Source organism: Molossus molossus, unplaced genomic scaffold (genome assembly GCF_014108415.1).
Source record: "Molossus molossus isolate mMolMol1 unplaced genomic scaffold, mMolMol1.p scaffold_m16_p_18, whole genome shotgun sequence".
Taxonomy (NCBI): Eukaryota; Metazoa; Chordata; class Mammalia; order Chiroptera; family Molossidae; genus Molossus; species Molossus molossus.
Window position 1 is genome coordinate 61,094,125 of NW_023425353.1, and position 16,776 is coordinate 61,110,900.

The 16,776-nt window shown below is 55.9% G+C and overlaps 1 protein-coding gene across 2 annotated transcripts in view; it reads right to left on the reverse strand.

Moving 5' to 3' along the window:
* CDCP1 (CUB domain containing protein 1) overlaps positions 1-16,776 on the reverse strand; it is a 41,148-nt gene that overhangs the window by 2,278 nt on the left and 22,094 nt on the right. For both annotated transcript variants that reach the window (XM_036266839.1, XM_036266838.1), the window contains exons 3-8: positions 12,848-13,210; positions 11,622-11,990; positions 8,763-8,984; positions 5,719-6,099; positions 4,244-4,606; positions 2,180-2,267 (exon numbers count right to left, since the gene is read on the reverse strand). In XM_036266839.1, coding sequence (XP_036122732.1) covers positions 2,180-2,267; positions 4,244-4,606; positions 5,719-6,099; positions 8,763-8,984; positions 11,622-11,990; positions 12,848-13,210 — 1,786 coding nt within the window. The remainder of the gene's footprint in view (positions 1-2,179; positions 2,268-4,243; positions 4,607-5,718; positions 6,100-8,762; positions 8,985-11,621; positions 11,991-12,847; positions 13,211-16,776) is intronic.

Here is a 16,776-nt window from a genome sequence, read left to right on the forward strand (position 1 = left end):
GGCAAGACAAGTCAGGAGGACAGCGGTCTTGGATGTGCACCTCTGTCATCCCTGCTGGAACTCTCCCCAAGTCCCCCGAATTAGCATGTGAACCTACTGTCCTCAGTGCATATTTAAAAGGGACCAGCTTCTGTCTCTAGTTTTCAAGGTGGAAATGGGGTAGAGTGGTTTAGAGAGGGTACTAGTAACACTGTCTGCACTTGCATTTGCTTCAACAGGTGTGCAGTATTCAATGGCAGAGACATCTGACAACCCCCCTTTCCTACTAGAAAGGGGTGGTGCCCCAGCCCAGCCACAGGCACCGGCATGCCTGGGCCAGACGTCTGCCCCTCTCGGTACTTCTCCTGCAGCTCGTGCCCCATCCCTGTCTGGGATGGGTAAAAGCCCAACCACCTAGATTCTAAACAATCAGGTATGAGACTCAGGATGGCAGGTTGTTGTTTGGCTTTTAGTTGGAGTTGGGGACAGTAGAACTCAGCATTAGCAGGGGGATCCAGTCCCTTCAGCAGTAACCTCCAACAGGGGAAAAACAACTGAAAAAGATGACAAAATTCAGGCTGGGGTGCTAGGGCTCCTCAATGACACCATCGGCGTTCGGCTGGTACTGTGCCTCGGCACTTGGGTGCGCACGGGCACCAGCACTTGCTGTGGGAAACAAGGCTTGGCCCTCCCGCTCCACGAACCGAAGCAGGGGGCTGACCTTTCAGTGGGCCGGCGATTCAAATGGAGGACATTATCTCAGGGAACAAAATGGCCCACATCCTGCACAGCCTGGCGGGTCACTAATTGTAAATAGGCTCCCTGTACTTTCCTGAGATAAAAATAAATCTAGTACATTCCGCTTCTAACACTGGGTCTCCGGCCAGGATGGTGGGTTCCCAGGGCTGTGGCCTGGAGCCCCTGACAGAGGCCTGTCCCTGGCCCCATGTTCTCACGCTCTCCAGGGCTGCCCCTTCACTTGCCTGCCTCTCCGGCCCCTCTGCACCCTGGCCCGTGGGAGAAGAGACTGTATCTGGCTCATCTTTGTAGCCCCAGCACCTCGCACGGCTTCTAGTGCCCAGGAGACCCTCAGAAATACATGTTCACGGGCAAGTTCACCGTCTTCCCTCATTCTGGCGGCAGAGCCCGTCCACCTTCCTACAGCCGGGACGGACGAGCCTTCCTTAGGCCAACCTGCCAGCTGGTGGCGGGCGGCTCGGGGGGGGGGGCAAGCGCGGGCCGTCCTGCTGCCCAGTTCCCTCCTGATGAGGAAGCTGGGGCCCAGTGCCGATGCCATGCTCCCGATCTGGGGGCTCACCCTGTGAGCCCCAGGTAAGGAAGTCCCCTGGGAGAAGCACTGAAAGGATGCTTTGTTAAAAGTCCTCCCCCCACGCTGTCTACGTACAACTCCCAAAGGGCAGGTCCTTCCTCGTCAGCGGAGATACTTCTAGACAGTGTCACTGTAGGGCAGGACGTTCAGTTGTCTGCTCATGGCCCCAGGCAATTTGTTTTTCTTTGTGGCTTTTTGGAAGGTCAGATCACACGAGAGGACATAGATACCCCCTCCCCCCGCGGCTTTAATCAGAAATAGGAGCAGAAGTGATCGAATGCGGTAGCAGCGTGCACTATGCCTGAAAAGATCAAAACTTTCCTCTCCTGAAGACGCTGTCATCCTGAGGGTGGAAGGAGACAGTCAGTTTGCTGGGTCTCCCTTCCTCTCGCCCACGGAACTAGCTCCTTTGGAGCTTGTCCAGATTCCAGTAAACAAGCATGGAATGGACAGTTTAAGGGACTAGAGGGGAACAGGCCGGGCCGTACGTGTTCGTTTGCCTCGAGGTGACAGAGGGAGCGGTTTGCAGGCCTGGTCTGGGGGAGCCCACGTGGCCATCGTCCCGCCGAGATCGCCCCCCGGGGCTCATGGTCTAGGGGTTCACAGAGGACCGGCTGAGGCGGCTGCCTCGGAACCACAGGCTCCCCTGGCGCCACGCGTGTATTTTTGCTCTTTGTTTCCTTTTCCCCTGCCAGGTATGGGCTATTCTCCCCCTCTAAGCATAATTCACACCTGCAATATGGTTTTAACACCGATCTGTAGGAGTGGAGGGAATGGGAAGCAGGAAGAAAAGTCCATAATTAGCAACAGCTCGCTGTGATCTAAGGGGGCGTCAGATCAGCTGAAGACAGTTGGAGAAATTCCACCTACTTCTTTTTCACAAAGCAAATGGTGACTCCAAGGGCAAACAGCAGGAAGGCGCCACCTCCCACCACGGCGATGAGGACCACGGTCAGGTCTGTGAGCAGAGACACAAGGGAGCGAGATGAGGAGGCGTGTGGGGTTAGGTCTGACGAACTCGAGCAAACAGCTCAAAGCTGAGAGCCGCCCCCCGGCCCCCGCCCCCTCCCACCGCCACGTGCACGTGCGGCCCCCATGTCCACAGGAGCCTCTTTCCTCTCGAGTCCGGGCTGGGCTGGTTCCGGGCCTCACCTCTGAGAGGCCGGGCAGCTTCTCGCTCTTTCTGTTTGAGGGGAAGCCAGCCACCGTGTAGGAAGTCTGACTGTGCTGAGACCACCGTGCTAGCTAGCTGTGTGGAGACTCCGTGGGCAAAGCACGCCAAGGAACCTGGGCAAGCACAAGCAGCAAGGCTCCAGACCTCTGTCTCCAGTGGGCCACCCAGCCACCCTCTCAAGGCTTCTGGCTGAGGCTTCAGGCATCTTAGAGCAGAGACGAGCCACCCTGCTGTGCCCGGTCCGAATCCCTGGCCCGTGGACCTGTGAGCAAACAGAACGGTTCCAGGCCACGCCACCAAATACCTAAAACAAGCTGAGGGACCTGACAGATCTACTCAAAGGCTACTGCTGGCCTGTGCGGGCATGTCCCCTCATCGCCACAGCTGTGGTGGCGGAGAGCAGAGCTGAGGGGTGCGGGAGAAAGCAGGGAGCCCAGAGCCAGGAGGGAAGGAGGGAAGAAAAATACAGCAGACAGGGAGCCTGCAGCCAGCAGGACTGAGAATTTCCTGCTTGTTCAACAAGAACACAAAAGGTGAGATGAAGAGACAAGAGGAACAGAAAGAAATGACAGGGAATGGACGTAAGAGAGAAGAAAACCCAGGAGGAACCTGGAGCGCAGGAAAGCCCTTCTGGTGAGGCCTCGGGTTCCCACCAGTTCTCTTGCTGCTCCCCAGCCTCGTGCCTTGGGGGACACTCAATCTCTTTGACCACCGGAAAGGGAAGAGGCCAGGGGGGACACCTCCATGGTCCTCCGGCCCCAACACCCTGCGATGTTCTGTGACTGTCTTGGAATAAAGGGCAACCACGGCCCCACCACGTGGTCCTGACACAGGCATTTCCTTGCCTGAAACTCTTCGGTGGACCCTGCAATTCGGGGCATGAAGGCCAACCCCTCTCTTGGGTCCGAGGCCTGCCACCAAGGGCATTCATTTCATGCATCCCAGGGTTTCTCTGAACTCAGTAAAAAATGCTGTCACCAAGGATCTCTAGCACACGTCCCTGGTCCTCACATTTTAATCACCAGCACCGAATGCCCAGTGATACTTCTGTGCGGTAGTTCTCATCGGCTCTCTGCAGATGAGGAAGGTCACAAGTACAAGACCTCCCTGTGTCAGAGAGAGGTTATGGTAAATGAGGGCAGTGGACTGACTACCAGAATGCCCTCATTCCCTCTCCTCCCTGAGCCACGTCCTCTGCCATGTTCTTTGTAGCTCCTCCCAGCAGGAGGTGGAGTCTGTTTGTCCACCTCTTGAACCAGGGCTGGCCAAAAGAATGCTGTAGAAGAAAGGGTGCATGAATTCCTAACCAGAGCTTCAGGAGGCCTCGCCTGCCTCCTCTGGCCTCCGTTGGGTCTCTCTGCCTCTGCCATGGGAACAGGGCTAGGCTGGAGGATGAGACCCTGCAGAGCGGGGTGCAGGAAGCCCGGTTTCCCAGCTGATGTTGACTGGGCCCCTAGCCAAGACCAACCACGTCCCCTAGCCAACCTGCGGCTGCCCACAGTGCACAAGTGAACACCCCTGAGAAACCCGACTCAGACCAGAACTGCCCAACCCACATGTGAGCAATAATAATGGCAGTTTCTTACGCCTCTGAGTCCTGGGGTGCTTCGTTACACAGCATCACCAAGGCAACAGCTGATGGACACATGGACAGCCAGCACTCAAATCTGTTTTCTGACTCACTTTCCAGGCTTGTTCCTGTCCCTCAGCCACCGATTTGCTTTCCATTACCATCCCTGGAAAACCTCGAAGGCCCTTACCTGTAGTTCTCGGGGTAAGCGACACCTGGAGGAGCAGGTCCAGCTGCTTGCCACTCACAGGGCTGCAGTTGGAGATGTTGACCCAGAAGTTGTGATGACGGAAGCTAGGCTTGGGGAGCACCTCCTCCAGGCTGAAGACCTCCTCGGCCTTGGTCCGCTGCTCCTGGATGATCATGAATGCACGCCCCGTCTGGCAGACCAGGCCGGTGCGCTCCTTCATGAAGGTCAGGCAGGCCGCCTGGTTGGGGGGCACGCTGATGTTCCAGGACACCGAGGTCAGGGACGGCAGGCCCTGTTCCCAGTTGGGGGTCCTCAGGTAGACCTTGCTTTTCATATCCGGGGTCACCGTGAAGATCCCTTCCTCTGCAGGAAAGGGAAGAGAAGCCACACGGACGTGTCACTCAATCAGAATGGAGAGACGATTTGTGGTGGCGGAGATGACAGCAGACTGTCTAGACCAGCGCTGTCCGACGGAGCTTCCTGCGGGTGGAGATGTTCTTACCTGCACCGTTCAGTCTCTGCGCCTCGCTCACGTGGTGTTTCTCTCCCCCTCCCTCCCACTCTCTCTAAAAAGCAATGGAAACATCCTCGGGTGAGGATGAACAACAACAAAAAGGACAAGTCCTGTCCTGGAAATGCAAAGCAGAAAGCCCCTCCAACGTGTCAACTAACCTAGTCCTGACCTTCAGGGGAGACGAACACCCACATTCCACACCGATGAGAGCGTCTTCCTTTCAAACACTCCCCTGGAGGAGTTTCTGTGATACCCTTGGAGATATCGGGCAGCCTAGACTGACCTTAATCTTATGGCCAAAGATTCTTCTCCCTCGCACTCAGGCCCTGGAGAACCAAAGTCCAAAGTGAACCTCCAAATAAGCCCTTGGTCAGTATTAACGTGGCCTCTCGCACTGAGCAATCTGTAATGACACCTGTGACTTCTCACGAAGGGTTCCCGAGTTCACTGTTGTGATGGGTTTAGACCCCGTCTCCTGCCTGGGACACGGGAGATCCCGTAACCTCCCGGGAGAACAGGGCGCTTCTTTCTCCCGGCATTTCTGCCCGGCGCTCTCCGTACTGCACCCCGCATTCTCAAAGCAGAAGCAAAAACATCTGCACCGGGGTTTTTCTGTTCCCACCCGAAAAATCCAGGACTTGGGACTAGCTGGTAGGTTCTAATTTATGCTCTGCCTGCTGCGACAAAAGACTCACACCTGATCATTCGTTCTGCTGCCGTCAACCGTCGCCTCCCACGGTCTCACTTGTCACTCCTGGGGTCTCCCATGCTAGGTTAACGGTGAAGTCGGGATTAGGACTCACCACCTTTCCAGTTTCCTGTGTGGGAGCCAGCCCACTCAGAGATCCCTCCTCTTCAAGTTGGCGGCTTGATGAAGACGATCAGAGAAGCCCAGTAAGAGGAATACCCAAACGAGAAGGCGAAGGGGCCCGGAGCCGGGCGAGCGTGAAGACGTCCTTACCTTTGAAGTAGGGGATGAAGGACACGGTCAGGCCCTGCTTGGAGAACTCCTGTTGGAAGCCGGGGGCATAGGTGCGCAGGGTCACCAAGACGTTCTGCTTCACCTGGATCTGCTCGATGGCGCCTCCCGAGCAGAAGGAGCCGAAGTACAGGTCCTGGCCCGGGCTGGTGCTGGCCACCAGGTAGCTGAAGCTGGCGTTGCAGACGCGCTCCTGCGTGTGCTGCTGCAGCTTCTGGGCCGGCACCAGGGCCGCGCTGAGCCTGTCCTTGGGCACCTGCAGCTTCCAGGAGAAGTCGCGCAGCTGCACGGGCAGCTGGAGGATGTCCCTTGGCACCCGGAGGGAGAAGGACCTCCTGTGGCAGTACCGATGTTCCGTGCAGCCTGGAAAAGAGGGGCTCATGGTACCCAGGTGGGGAGGGGACGGGAAGAGCATCTGCCCAGCTCTCAAATCAGCCCCAGGCTTCCTGGCTTTTCCCTTTGGATTTCCTCCTCCCTGATGCTCCCTTTCTAGCTGCCCTCCTGCTCGCTCATACTCTTCCCAACCCGGCAGCCCAGCTGCTGGGGAGTCTGAGGTTGAAAAGGTCTCTTCTTGTTTGTCAGCTTCTCGCCTCTGTGTGTCTGTATCTTAGATGCGAAGTGCCACGTGGGCAGGGCACAGGTTTTCCCCGCCCAGGCCTGTTGCCGTGTCCCCTCTACGGGGAGGCAGGTCTGTGCGGGGGCTACTGTTGCCGTGTCGCCCTCTACGGGGAGGCAGGTCTGTGCGGGGGCTACTGTTGCCGTGTCCCCCTCTACGGGGAGGCAGGTCTGTGCGGGGGCTACTGTTGCCGTGTCGCCCTCTACGGGGAGGCAGGTCTGTGCGGGGGCTACTGTTGCCGTGTCCCCTCTACGGGGAGGCAGGTCTGTGCGGGGGCTACTGTTGCCGTGTCGCCCTCTACGGGGAGGCAGTTCTGTGCCGGGGCTACTGTTGCCGTGTCCCCTTCTATGGGGAGGCAGTTCTGTGCGGGGGCTACTGTTGCCGTGTCCCCCTCTACGGGGAGGCAGTTCTGTGCGGGGGCTACTGTTGCCGTGTCCCCCTCTACGGGGAGGCAGGTCTGTGCGGGGGCTACTGTTGCCGTGTCACCCTCTACGGGGAGGCAGTTCTGTGCCGGGGCTACTGTTGCCGTGTCCCCTTCTACGGGGAGGCAGTTCTGTGCGGGGGCTACTGTTGCCGTGTCGCCCTCTACGGGGAGGCCGTTCTGTGCGGGGGCTACTGTTGCCGTGTCGCCATCTACGGGGAGGCAGGTCTGTGCGGGGGCTACTGTTGCCGTGTCGCCATCTACGGGGAGGCAGGTCTGTGCGGGGGCTACTGTTGCCGTGTCCCCCTCTACGGGGAGGCAGTTCTGTGCGGGGGCTACTGTTGCCGTGTCGCCCTCTACGGGGAGGCAGTTCTGTGCGGGGGCTACTGTTGCCGTGTCGCCATCTACGGGGAGGCAGGTCTGTGCGGGGGCTACTGTTGCCGTGTCCCCCTCTACGGGGAGGCAGTTCTGTGCGGGGGCTACTGTTGCCGTGTCCCCCTCTATGGGGAGGCAGTTCTGTGCGGGGGCTACTGTTGCCGTGTCGCCCTCTACGGGGAGGCCATTCTGTGCGGGGGCTACTGTTGCCGTGTCGCCCTCTACGGGGAGGCCGTTCTGTGCTGGGGCTACTGTTGCCGTGTCGCCATCTACGGGGAGGCAGTTCTGTGCGGGGGCTACTGTTGCCGTGTCGCCCTCTACGGGGAGGCCGTTCTGTGCGGGGGCTACTGTTGCCGTGTCGCCATCTACAGGGAGGCAGTTCTGTGCGGGGGCTACTGTTGCCGTGTCCCCCTCTACGGGGAGGCAGTTCTGTGCGGGGGCTACTGTTGCCGTGTCGCCCTCTACGGGGAGGCCGTTCTGTGTGGGGGCTACTGTTGCCGTGTCGCCATCTACAGGGAGGCAGTTCTGTGCGGGGGCTACTGTTGCCGTGTCCCCCTCTACGGGGAGGCAGTTCTGTGCCGGGGCTACTGTTGCCGTGTCCCCCTCTACGGGGAGGCAGTTCTGTGCCGGGGCTACTGTTGCCGTGTCCCCCTCTACGGGGAGGCAGGTCTGTGCGGGGGCTACTGTTGCCGTGTCGCCATCTACAGGGAGGCAGTTCTGTGCGGGGGCTACTGTTGCCGTGTCCCCCTCTACGGGGAGGCAGTTCTGTGCCGGGGCTACTGTTGCCGTGTCCCCCTCTACGGGGAGGCAGTTCTGTGCGGGGGCTACTGTTGCCGTGTCCCCCTCTACGGGGAGGCAGTTCTGTGCGGGGGCTACTGTTGCCGTGTCGCCATCTACGGGGAGGCAGTTCTGTGCGGGGGCTACTGTTGCCGTGTCGCCATCTACGGGGAGGCAGTTCTGTGCGGGGGCTACTGTTGCCGTGTCGCCATCTACGGGGAGGCAGTTCTGTGCGGGGGCTACAGCAGGGAGGGAGCTGGGGAGATCCCAGCTCACTTCCAGCTCGGCCCCTGCCTAAGGGGGTGGCCTTGGCTCCTGCATCTGCAGAGCCGCTCAGAGCACCCACGTCAGAGATCGTGGGAGCCCCGCAGGGCGGTGACTGCTGGTTTTGCTGTCCCCGCTTCCTCACACATGTGTTATGTGACCAGCACGTGGCCAGCACTGCTAGGGGCCAAAGGGGTAAACAAATGGAACAAGCGGAAGGGCCCGGAGTCTCGTGAGCGAGGAGACAAGTGGCGGTGGGCGTGGAAGGAGGCGTGCAGACGGGAGAGGGCGGGGACGGCTGTGAGGACAGGGCTTCCAAGAGGGAGCCTGGGGCCGGGCAGAGGGGACGGGAACGCGGACCGGGTCAGACACCGCCCTTCTGAGGGACGCATGTTCCAGCTGGGGGTGCTGCTCCCCAGCGGGGCGCGTCCCCACCTCCTGTTTGCCTCCTGGTTGCCCTTGCTCACCCTTCCCTGTGGGGGACCTTTCTGGTCACACTGTTTACAACCACCCTCTGGCCCCACCAAGAAGACAGGCAGGATGGGGGAGTTGCCCGCGCCCCGGGAGACGCACCCAAGGTTGTCTCTGCTCTCATCCACAGGCGCGTCAGGTCGTCGCAAAGGAAGGAGATCTTGTATTTGGAGCGAGGCGTCAGGGTGAGGTTGGTGCTGCAGGTCCGAGACTCCAGACACACAAAACAGCCGGGGACAAACCTTCGGCTCTGCTTAAGGGGCCTCTGCTCGATGGTGAGCGACATGGTTGGCTCGTTACTCAGGTCGACCACGTAGGTTACAGCTGGAACCACACACAGAAAGCAGGCGTGAAAGGTGGTCAGCAGCAGCCTCGTGACGTGGCCAAGATCAGCACAGAGCCTCCCGTGGCTGGAAAACGCTGGAAACACTTTGTATCTTGAAGGCAGCAGCCCAATAACTTGAAAAGTTAAGAATGGGTCAGACAAAGGTGTGGGTGCACAGCACTGGGCGCCTGGGGCAGCTCCTTGAGCTGTAGGGTCCACGCCAGGATCGAAAGGAGCCAGCTGGAACTGTCCAGAAACCAGAGCTCTTCAGGAGCGCAGCCCAGCCTGGTTCTTCCCCCAAAGATACTCCTGCTGGCCAAGGCCACACACTCCTCTAGAAGACCCTACTTTGGGGCTGAACCCCTCCACTTTACAATCAATCACGCTTTATTTACTTCAAAATGAAAGCCATACCCTTCTTCTTTTTTTTTTTAATCCTTACCCGAGGACATTTTTGCATTTATCTTCAGATAGAGCAGGAGGGAGAGAGAGAGAAAAATCTATGTGAGAAAGACACATTGACTGGTTGCCACCCACACGACCCCAACCAGGGCCGGGGTCAAATTGCAACCGAGGTACCCGCCCTTAGGGGGAAACCGAACCCGGGACTTTCTGGTCCGCGGGCCGAGCTCTAACCGCTGAGCCAAACCGGCCAGGGCGGCCACACCCTTCTTGAGGCTGGATACAGCCTGTTTAACACTTTGATTAGTTTTAGAAGTCAGCCCAGCTGATGTTACAGGAAACAGAATTAATTAGCAGCACTATCGTCTACCCTGAGACGACAGACAAATCTGTCCATCTTCTGAAATGCACACCCACGCCATCCAAATGCTTTTGTGGCCGTTCCAGCATTCTGACGATAAAACTGTGACAGGGGAAGCCTAAAATGTGTCAATGGACACACACACACACACACACACACTCATTCAAACAGATAAAGGTATGTCTTCTACAGAACCACTGTAAATTAGAAGGAATATTGGGTCAAGATATGGGTGGAGTCAGGCCGCAAGGGGCGCCAAGCGGGTATTCCTAAGGTCACCTCTTGAGTGGACCCCACAGGGTTACTCTGCAGATGATTACCAGCCCTGTGAAAACACACAGCATGCCACTCCACACTCCCACTGGATTTTTTTTGCCTGGCTCTGCCTAATTCTTGGAAGTAGATGAGAAAAACCAGGCTGAGTCAGCCCTCTGGACAGAACCCATCCTCAGCTGGTGTCAGAAATGTCCCGACACCGGTCACAGCGTGCCCCAGGAACAACCACTCTGAACCCATCCTGTACATTATCTCAACATCTGCACCACAGCCCTCCGGACCAGGACTCAGGCGAGGCAGGCCGGGCACCCAGGGAGCCAAGGGTAAGGCAGCACCGGCTCTCGGAGGCTCCCCTGTACTGACACCTCTGTAAGGGAGCACCTCAGAGGGGGCGCCTCCTCACATGTTGCATCCTGAGCACTTTGCCCCACCCGCGTCATGGCCCTGAGCGCCCTTCTTCAGGTTCTCGGCGTCTTAGTAATTGTGTGTGGAATGAAGTATAACCCCATGCTCATCAGCCCACCTGGGGCTCCGTGTGGCCCACGGGCAGGCTCTGGGTTCTGAGCATGCTCTGGACAAGCTGTGCGATGTCAGGCTAGTTCCATGACCTGTCTGGACCTTCCGGTTCTTCACCCGTAAACGAAGAAAAGTCCTGCCGCCCCTACTGGGTTGTGATAAGGATTAGCTGGGACATATGAGTGGTGTGCTTAGCACAGGGCTTGCCACACACCGCTGTGGGGGGGCGCTCAGCTGGTAAAGTGGTGTTATCATTATCACTGCGGACGGCGTGGTGACATCGAGACTCCCAGTGTGGGGTCACGGCATGATGTCTAGAAGGGAACCTCTCAATGCCTTCGTTAAAAACAACTCAGCGCTGCCCTGGCCAGTTTGGTTCAGTGGGTAGAGTGTCGGCCCGCGGACCAGAGAGTCCTGGGTTCGGTTCCTGCTAAGAGCACCTACCTCGGTTGCGGTTTGTCCCCGGCTCTGGTTGGGGTCATGGGAATGGCAACCAGTCGATGTGTCTCTCTCACAGCGATGTTTCTTTCTCTCCCTTTTCCTCCCTCTCTCCCTCCTGCTCTATCTGAAGATAAATGCAAAAACAAACAAACAAAAAAAAACAACTTAGCGCCCTGGCCGTTTTTGCTCAGTGGTTAGAGCATCGGCCCGAGGACCAAAGAGTCTCGGGTTTGAGTCCAGTCAAGGGCATGCACCTCGGTTGTGGTTCAGTCCCGGCTCTGGTCGGGGTCATGCAGGAGGCAATCAATCAACGTGTCTCTCTCACGTGGATGTTTTTTTCTCTCTCTCTCTCTTCCTCCTTCCCTCCCACTCTGTCTGAAAATAAATGGAATATCCTCGGGTGAGGATTTAAAAAAAAACAACTCAGCACCCTGAATGTAAGTTTGTGTTTGCTTCTTCTTGTGTTAAAATGGACCGGTTGCCGCGCGTTCACCAATACGCCTGCCTCACTGCCTAGCAACACACTTCCGGCAACTCTTCCCAGGTCCAGAGGCCACAGATGAGAAACCTCACCCAAGCAGACCACCCAGGAAGGAGAGAGGCGCTGGAGGAAGAGGGAAAGGAAGGTGGGCTCACTTACTGCTTTCGTTTTGTGGACGTTGGACCAAAACTTGAAACTGCAGCCGGAGGATCCCTGGGTTCTGGGCGTCTTGGTCACAGCCTTGCAGAGAGAGGTTGAAGTTCCCAGCCATGTTCCCGGGCTGCTTGTCCGACAGCTTGAACACCTCGGGGTTGGTGGTGGAGCCTGGGATGTAGTACTCGACCCGCTCCTCCTTCTTCTCGCAGTTGGACACGTTGACGTGGAGGAAGGACACGCTGGCCCGCAGGTGCGCGGGAATGACGAACTGCCAGGTCATGAGCTCGTCCTCAGGGAAGCCGTCCGGGTAGTTGGCAGACATCAGGGTTGCCGAGCCTTCACCCTCAAACACAGATTCGATGATGCACAGTCCTGTTGGGAGGGGAACCCGAACAAGGCGATTACACCCTGCCCTGGTGTCCACAGCCGAGGGCAGCGGAAGGGGGTTCTCAGGTCCTGAGCCTCGGGTCTGGATGTGGTATGAGGAGGAGACATCACTGTCGTGAGAGTTAATGTTGAACAACTTACTAAGCAAAGGAATAAACGTCCTAGTGTGTAGGGTCTGCCCACTTCCTTGGTGTAAATACTTCCACCACCGCTGTTGATAAGCTACCAGCGTGAGAGGACTGGATGTGGACTTGGGAAGAGAAAATCGGCATCAATAACCTCAAGAGCACAGACGACAGGAAAGTGTCATGAAATCATTAGGAGGCAAAGAGTTTTGAGTGTTTATGACTTTTGTTTCTAAACCCATGTTTTCACTTGTAAGTTTACCTAATTTTATTTTTATGCGCGGCCCTGTTTAACACCAGCTCGAGGACTCCCTGGGTATTTAACAAGCAGACCTTGTGAGCGGATGTGAGTCAGCTCTAACTCGCCCCTGACACCAGCAGAGAAAATGTGAAGCAGACAGAAGACAAAGAAATTAGACATTAGAAACAGAGCGATCACGATAGGTCTGTAGACCCAATCCCATTTCGTGTCTGGAAAGCAAACCTCACATGTGCAAAGGATTAAGAAAAGAGGAGGAGACGTCAAGGTTGGCAGAGAAGGGTAGGGCCACACCAGGCCCGAGTGGCCCGAGCAGCTTACAGAAGAGTGGGAGCTCCCTGGAAGGTGTTCAGGTCGACTCATACAAAGCTGCCGACACCTGGCCCTCTCTGACCCAAAGGACGGAGACTTTGTATGTTTCAGCCTCAGCAAATAGCGGGAGGGCATGGCGTGCTCACGCTTTATGGATGACCGGTTTGCGATGCTGAAGCCGGAGACGTTTCTGCTGTGGAACCACGGCAGGTGTAAGGCCATTTTGACACCCTCTTGCATCTTGATCCGGGACACGGTGCCGTTGCTGCAGAAGGTTCCGATCATGACCTCGGCGGCATCGATGTGGCCGCTGATGGAGTGAGTGACTCCATCTGGGCAGCTGTCCCCTGGCCCTACCTGCCTCAGGCGAGGCAGAGCGAACTGCAGCTCCAGCCCGATGCTCTTGTGAGCGTGCACGTCCCAGATGAAAGTTCGGTTGAGGGTGGGCAACACCGATGTTGGGGGCTGCAGCGCCACCTCTCCGAAAGGACACGGGCCTGACATGCAGTCTGAAACACAGTCACAAAACAGTCTTGGTCACAGACGCTACCAGGCCCCTCGCTGCTCCCTCCTTACCTCTGGGAGCACCGCCAGGTGGGCACACCCTTCTCCAGGTTTCGTGAGTGTCGATGGCCCGGGGTGCACAGATGCCCCCTTCTCTGGTGAAGTGCCTCAGCTGGGGGTACCTCTGGGGGGCCAGAAAAAACTGAGGGGTTCACTGCCCGTCCCAACAGGGAGCAGCTGCTCATCGCGGGAGTGAAAGAGCCGGGCCTCAGCTGGGGCGCCGCTCCGATGCCAGCGTCGCCTGAGGCTCCACTTCGGCTAAAACTGTATCCTTGCTTCTCCTGCCCTGCCCCTCCTGCCCTGCTCGCTTCTTCACGGGGTGTTTCCAAGGTGCTCTCTTAACAAGTGACTTTAAAAAGTCCCCATTCAGGTTCTGTTTCCAGGGAACCCCACCCAAGACACCGCCTCGCTCCTGTGTTTCCAGGGGCAGCCAGGTGTTTCCAGGGGCAGCCAGGGGGGTCCGGGCGGTGGGCCTCCGCCCAGGCCTCCCCAGAAGTCAGAGGGAGGCCCTCGGCCACGGAGCCGGTGCCTTGGGAGCCCGTCTCGCCACTCTTAGGGCGCAGTGCCAAGCTCCACCTTTTGAAACTGGTGTTCCCATCAACACACTCATCGGCACGCCGAGTACACTTGGAAGGGGCAAACCCCTCAATGGCTGCAACCCCGAGGCACAGTTTCTTCCTGACTCGTGGCTTTACTGCTCATCTTTTATTCCCACGTTGGCTTTTCTGGAGGCTCACAGCTAATGACATCCCAAGCTTTTAAAACAAAAGGAGAAAGGCTCTTGGGGAGGAATAAGAGGAAAGCGCATGGACGAAGTAACAGGACACCGGCAACCCAATGGGCAGCTCTGTGGCCTGAGGCACGGGGAACCTGAAAGGTGTGGTGAGTTCCGGCCACTTTAATTAGCATCTGCGCCTCTTCCCTGCTGCTCCTGTCCGGTATCTGAAAGTACTGCCAACGTGACATGGAATTGTGGGAGAATTTCAGAGCTGGACCTCTGAGGCCATCCATGCCAAGCCTCTCCTCTTTGCCCTGGAGCAGGGGGCTGAGCATGGCGCTGGTAGTGCACACAACCCCAGGACAGCCCAGGCCGCGTCTGCTCAGCCCACATGCTGCCGACACACTGCGTCACCGAGCCCGAAAACCAGCTTAGACCACACGGTGACGGACGTGGCTAAAATTAGATTTTGTGTGTCGGTAAAGACAGGATCTATTTTTAGGAGCTCTTGCAAACTTCATTGTTTGCATCAAGTCACTTCTTTCCTTTAAAATCTGGCCTCCTAACTTTCCACCTACATCTCCAATGTGCCCAGGGCCACTTGGAGTGGCTCCTGCCGGCTTCTGTGCTCTCAGCAGGGTCACTCAGCCCTGCGAAGGTGGTGGTTCTCAGTCCAGACACACTCGGAGTTCCACGCCACACTCACTTAGAGGACTCTTAAAAAATACACGTGCCCTGGCCGATGTGGCTCAGTTGGCTGGGCATCGTCTTGTGGACCAAAGGGCTGCCAGTTTGATTCCCGGTCAGAGCACACGCCCAGGTTGTGGGCTCGATCCATGGCCGGCGGCGTGCAGGAGGCGGCTGATCGATGTTTCTCTCTCACATCAATGTTTCTCTCTTTCTCTCCCTCTCCCTTCCTCTCTTTCTAAAAAAAAAAGTCAATACAAAGTATTTTTAAAAAGTACACATGCTGGGGCCACCTGAGAGATTGTGACTTAATTCTATACCAAGAACCCAGAGTCACAAACCTCCGTCTCTCAGCCACAGCTCTGTGCCAACCATGCGACATTGGGAGACTCGGTTGTGCGAGCATTTTTTATTTTATTTTTTTAAATGTTTTTTTTTTTTTAATAGAATTTTTAGAGAGAGGAAGGGTGAGAGAGAGAGAAGCATCAACGTGAAAGCGAAACATCAATCGGCTGCCTCCTGCATGCCCCCTACTGGGGATCGAGCCCACAACCTGGGCATGTGCCCTGACCAGGAATCGAACCAGGACCTCTCCGTCCATGGGATGACGCTCAATCCACTGAGCCACACCAGCCAGGCTATGCAAGCATTTTTTAAATTTGTTACTAAGAATTTCGGTTTTGAGGATGGACCTGCAGGGAAGAGTAGTCCCAATGGCCAGCATGCCTCCAAGTCTTCTGTTCCCCATCCAGTGCCAAAATGTTAAATAACTCAAGATTCCCACGTAAAGCATGAAGTGTTAATTTAGAAGTGACTCACAACTCATATGCCCCCAGCACAGACTTCTACGTTCATTAACTTGAAGGGCACTGTTCAAGAGAGGGTAACAACAGAGATATCCAACTTCACCTGCAGCTTCTAGCTGCTTCCTCATGACAGGTTTTCAGGACCCTGGACTGGATTCTCCGGTCTAGACTTAGTATTTCAGAAATGGCTATCTCCCTATCATTTTCAAAATATTGTGTCAGTTTTGACTCTATAGTCACTTGTGTGTTGCATCCTAGGGTTGTGAGCCTGATGCAGTCAACGCTTGACTTGTGAGATAATCATCTAGCAAGATAATCATATGTAGTTTCTCTCTCTCCCTTCATGCGAAACATGATATGAACCGATTTCTTTTTCCAAGACGGCAGTCACTTTGTTGGCTGAACTGGTTATAAAGTGATGCGTGCGTGTAAAAACAAAACAAAACAAAAGGACACTATGAAAGAACAGAAAGAAAATGAATGTCACCTGCCCCCCTCCCCCACCCACTACAGACATAATGTAAGGTTGACATTTTGGTGTTGAGCCCTCCAAACTTCCGGCTCTGTATGATTACGCGTGCTTGTGTGCATATGTGTGTATTTCATGAAGTGGGATTGAGCTGTTTTCCTACTACAAGCTGTGCTGTTTCCAATGAAACAAAACTCTGTCCATGTCAGACACACAGATTTCCCTCAGTCTTTTGAGAGCAGCACACCATTCCATTAAATCCCTCAGTGCATCAACTTCCTCAGCTCTGTCAAAGCTTCCCTGCAATGTTAACTGTAATCAACTTCAACTGATCAATTAATCTGGGGGAGAACTGACATGTAAAGTTCTGAGACTTTCATCAAGGAACACAGTACGTCTCTCCACTTATTTATATCTTCTCTTTTTGTCTTTCAGTAAAATTTTATATCTTGCTTCATATGCACCCTATGTCTTTATTAAGAGAATCCCTCAATATTTAACTAGAATTTCTAAATGATGGCAACCGATAGCATGCAGAGCAGGGGCTCTTCTATTGTTTCCTGTGTTACTGGTAATGCTTCTCTGTCTGACTGTTGAATATGATGTTTGCTCTCAGGTTTTGGTAGATACATTTTTTTTTAATCCTCACCCGAGGACACTTTTGCATTTATCTTCAGATACAGCGGGAGGGAGAGAGGGAGGAAGAGAGAGAGAAACACCAACGTGAGAAGGACACATTGAGTGGCTGCCACCCACACAACCCAACTGGGGCCGGGGACAAACTGCAACCGAGGTACGCGCCCTTAGCGGGAACCGAACCCGGGTCTCTCA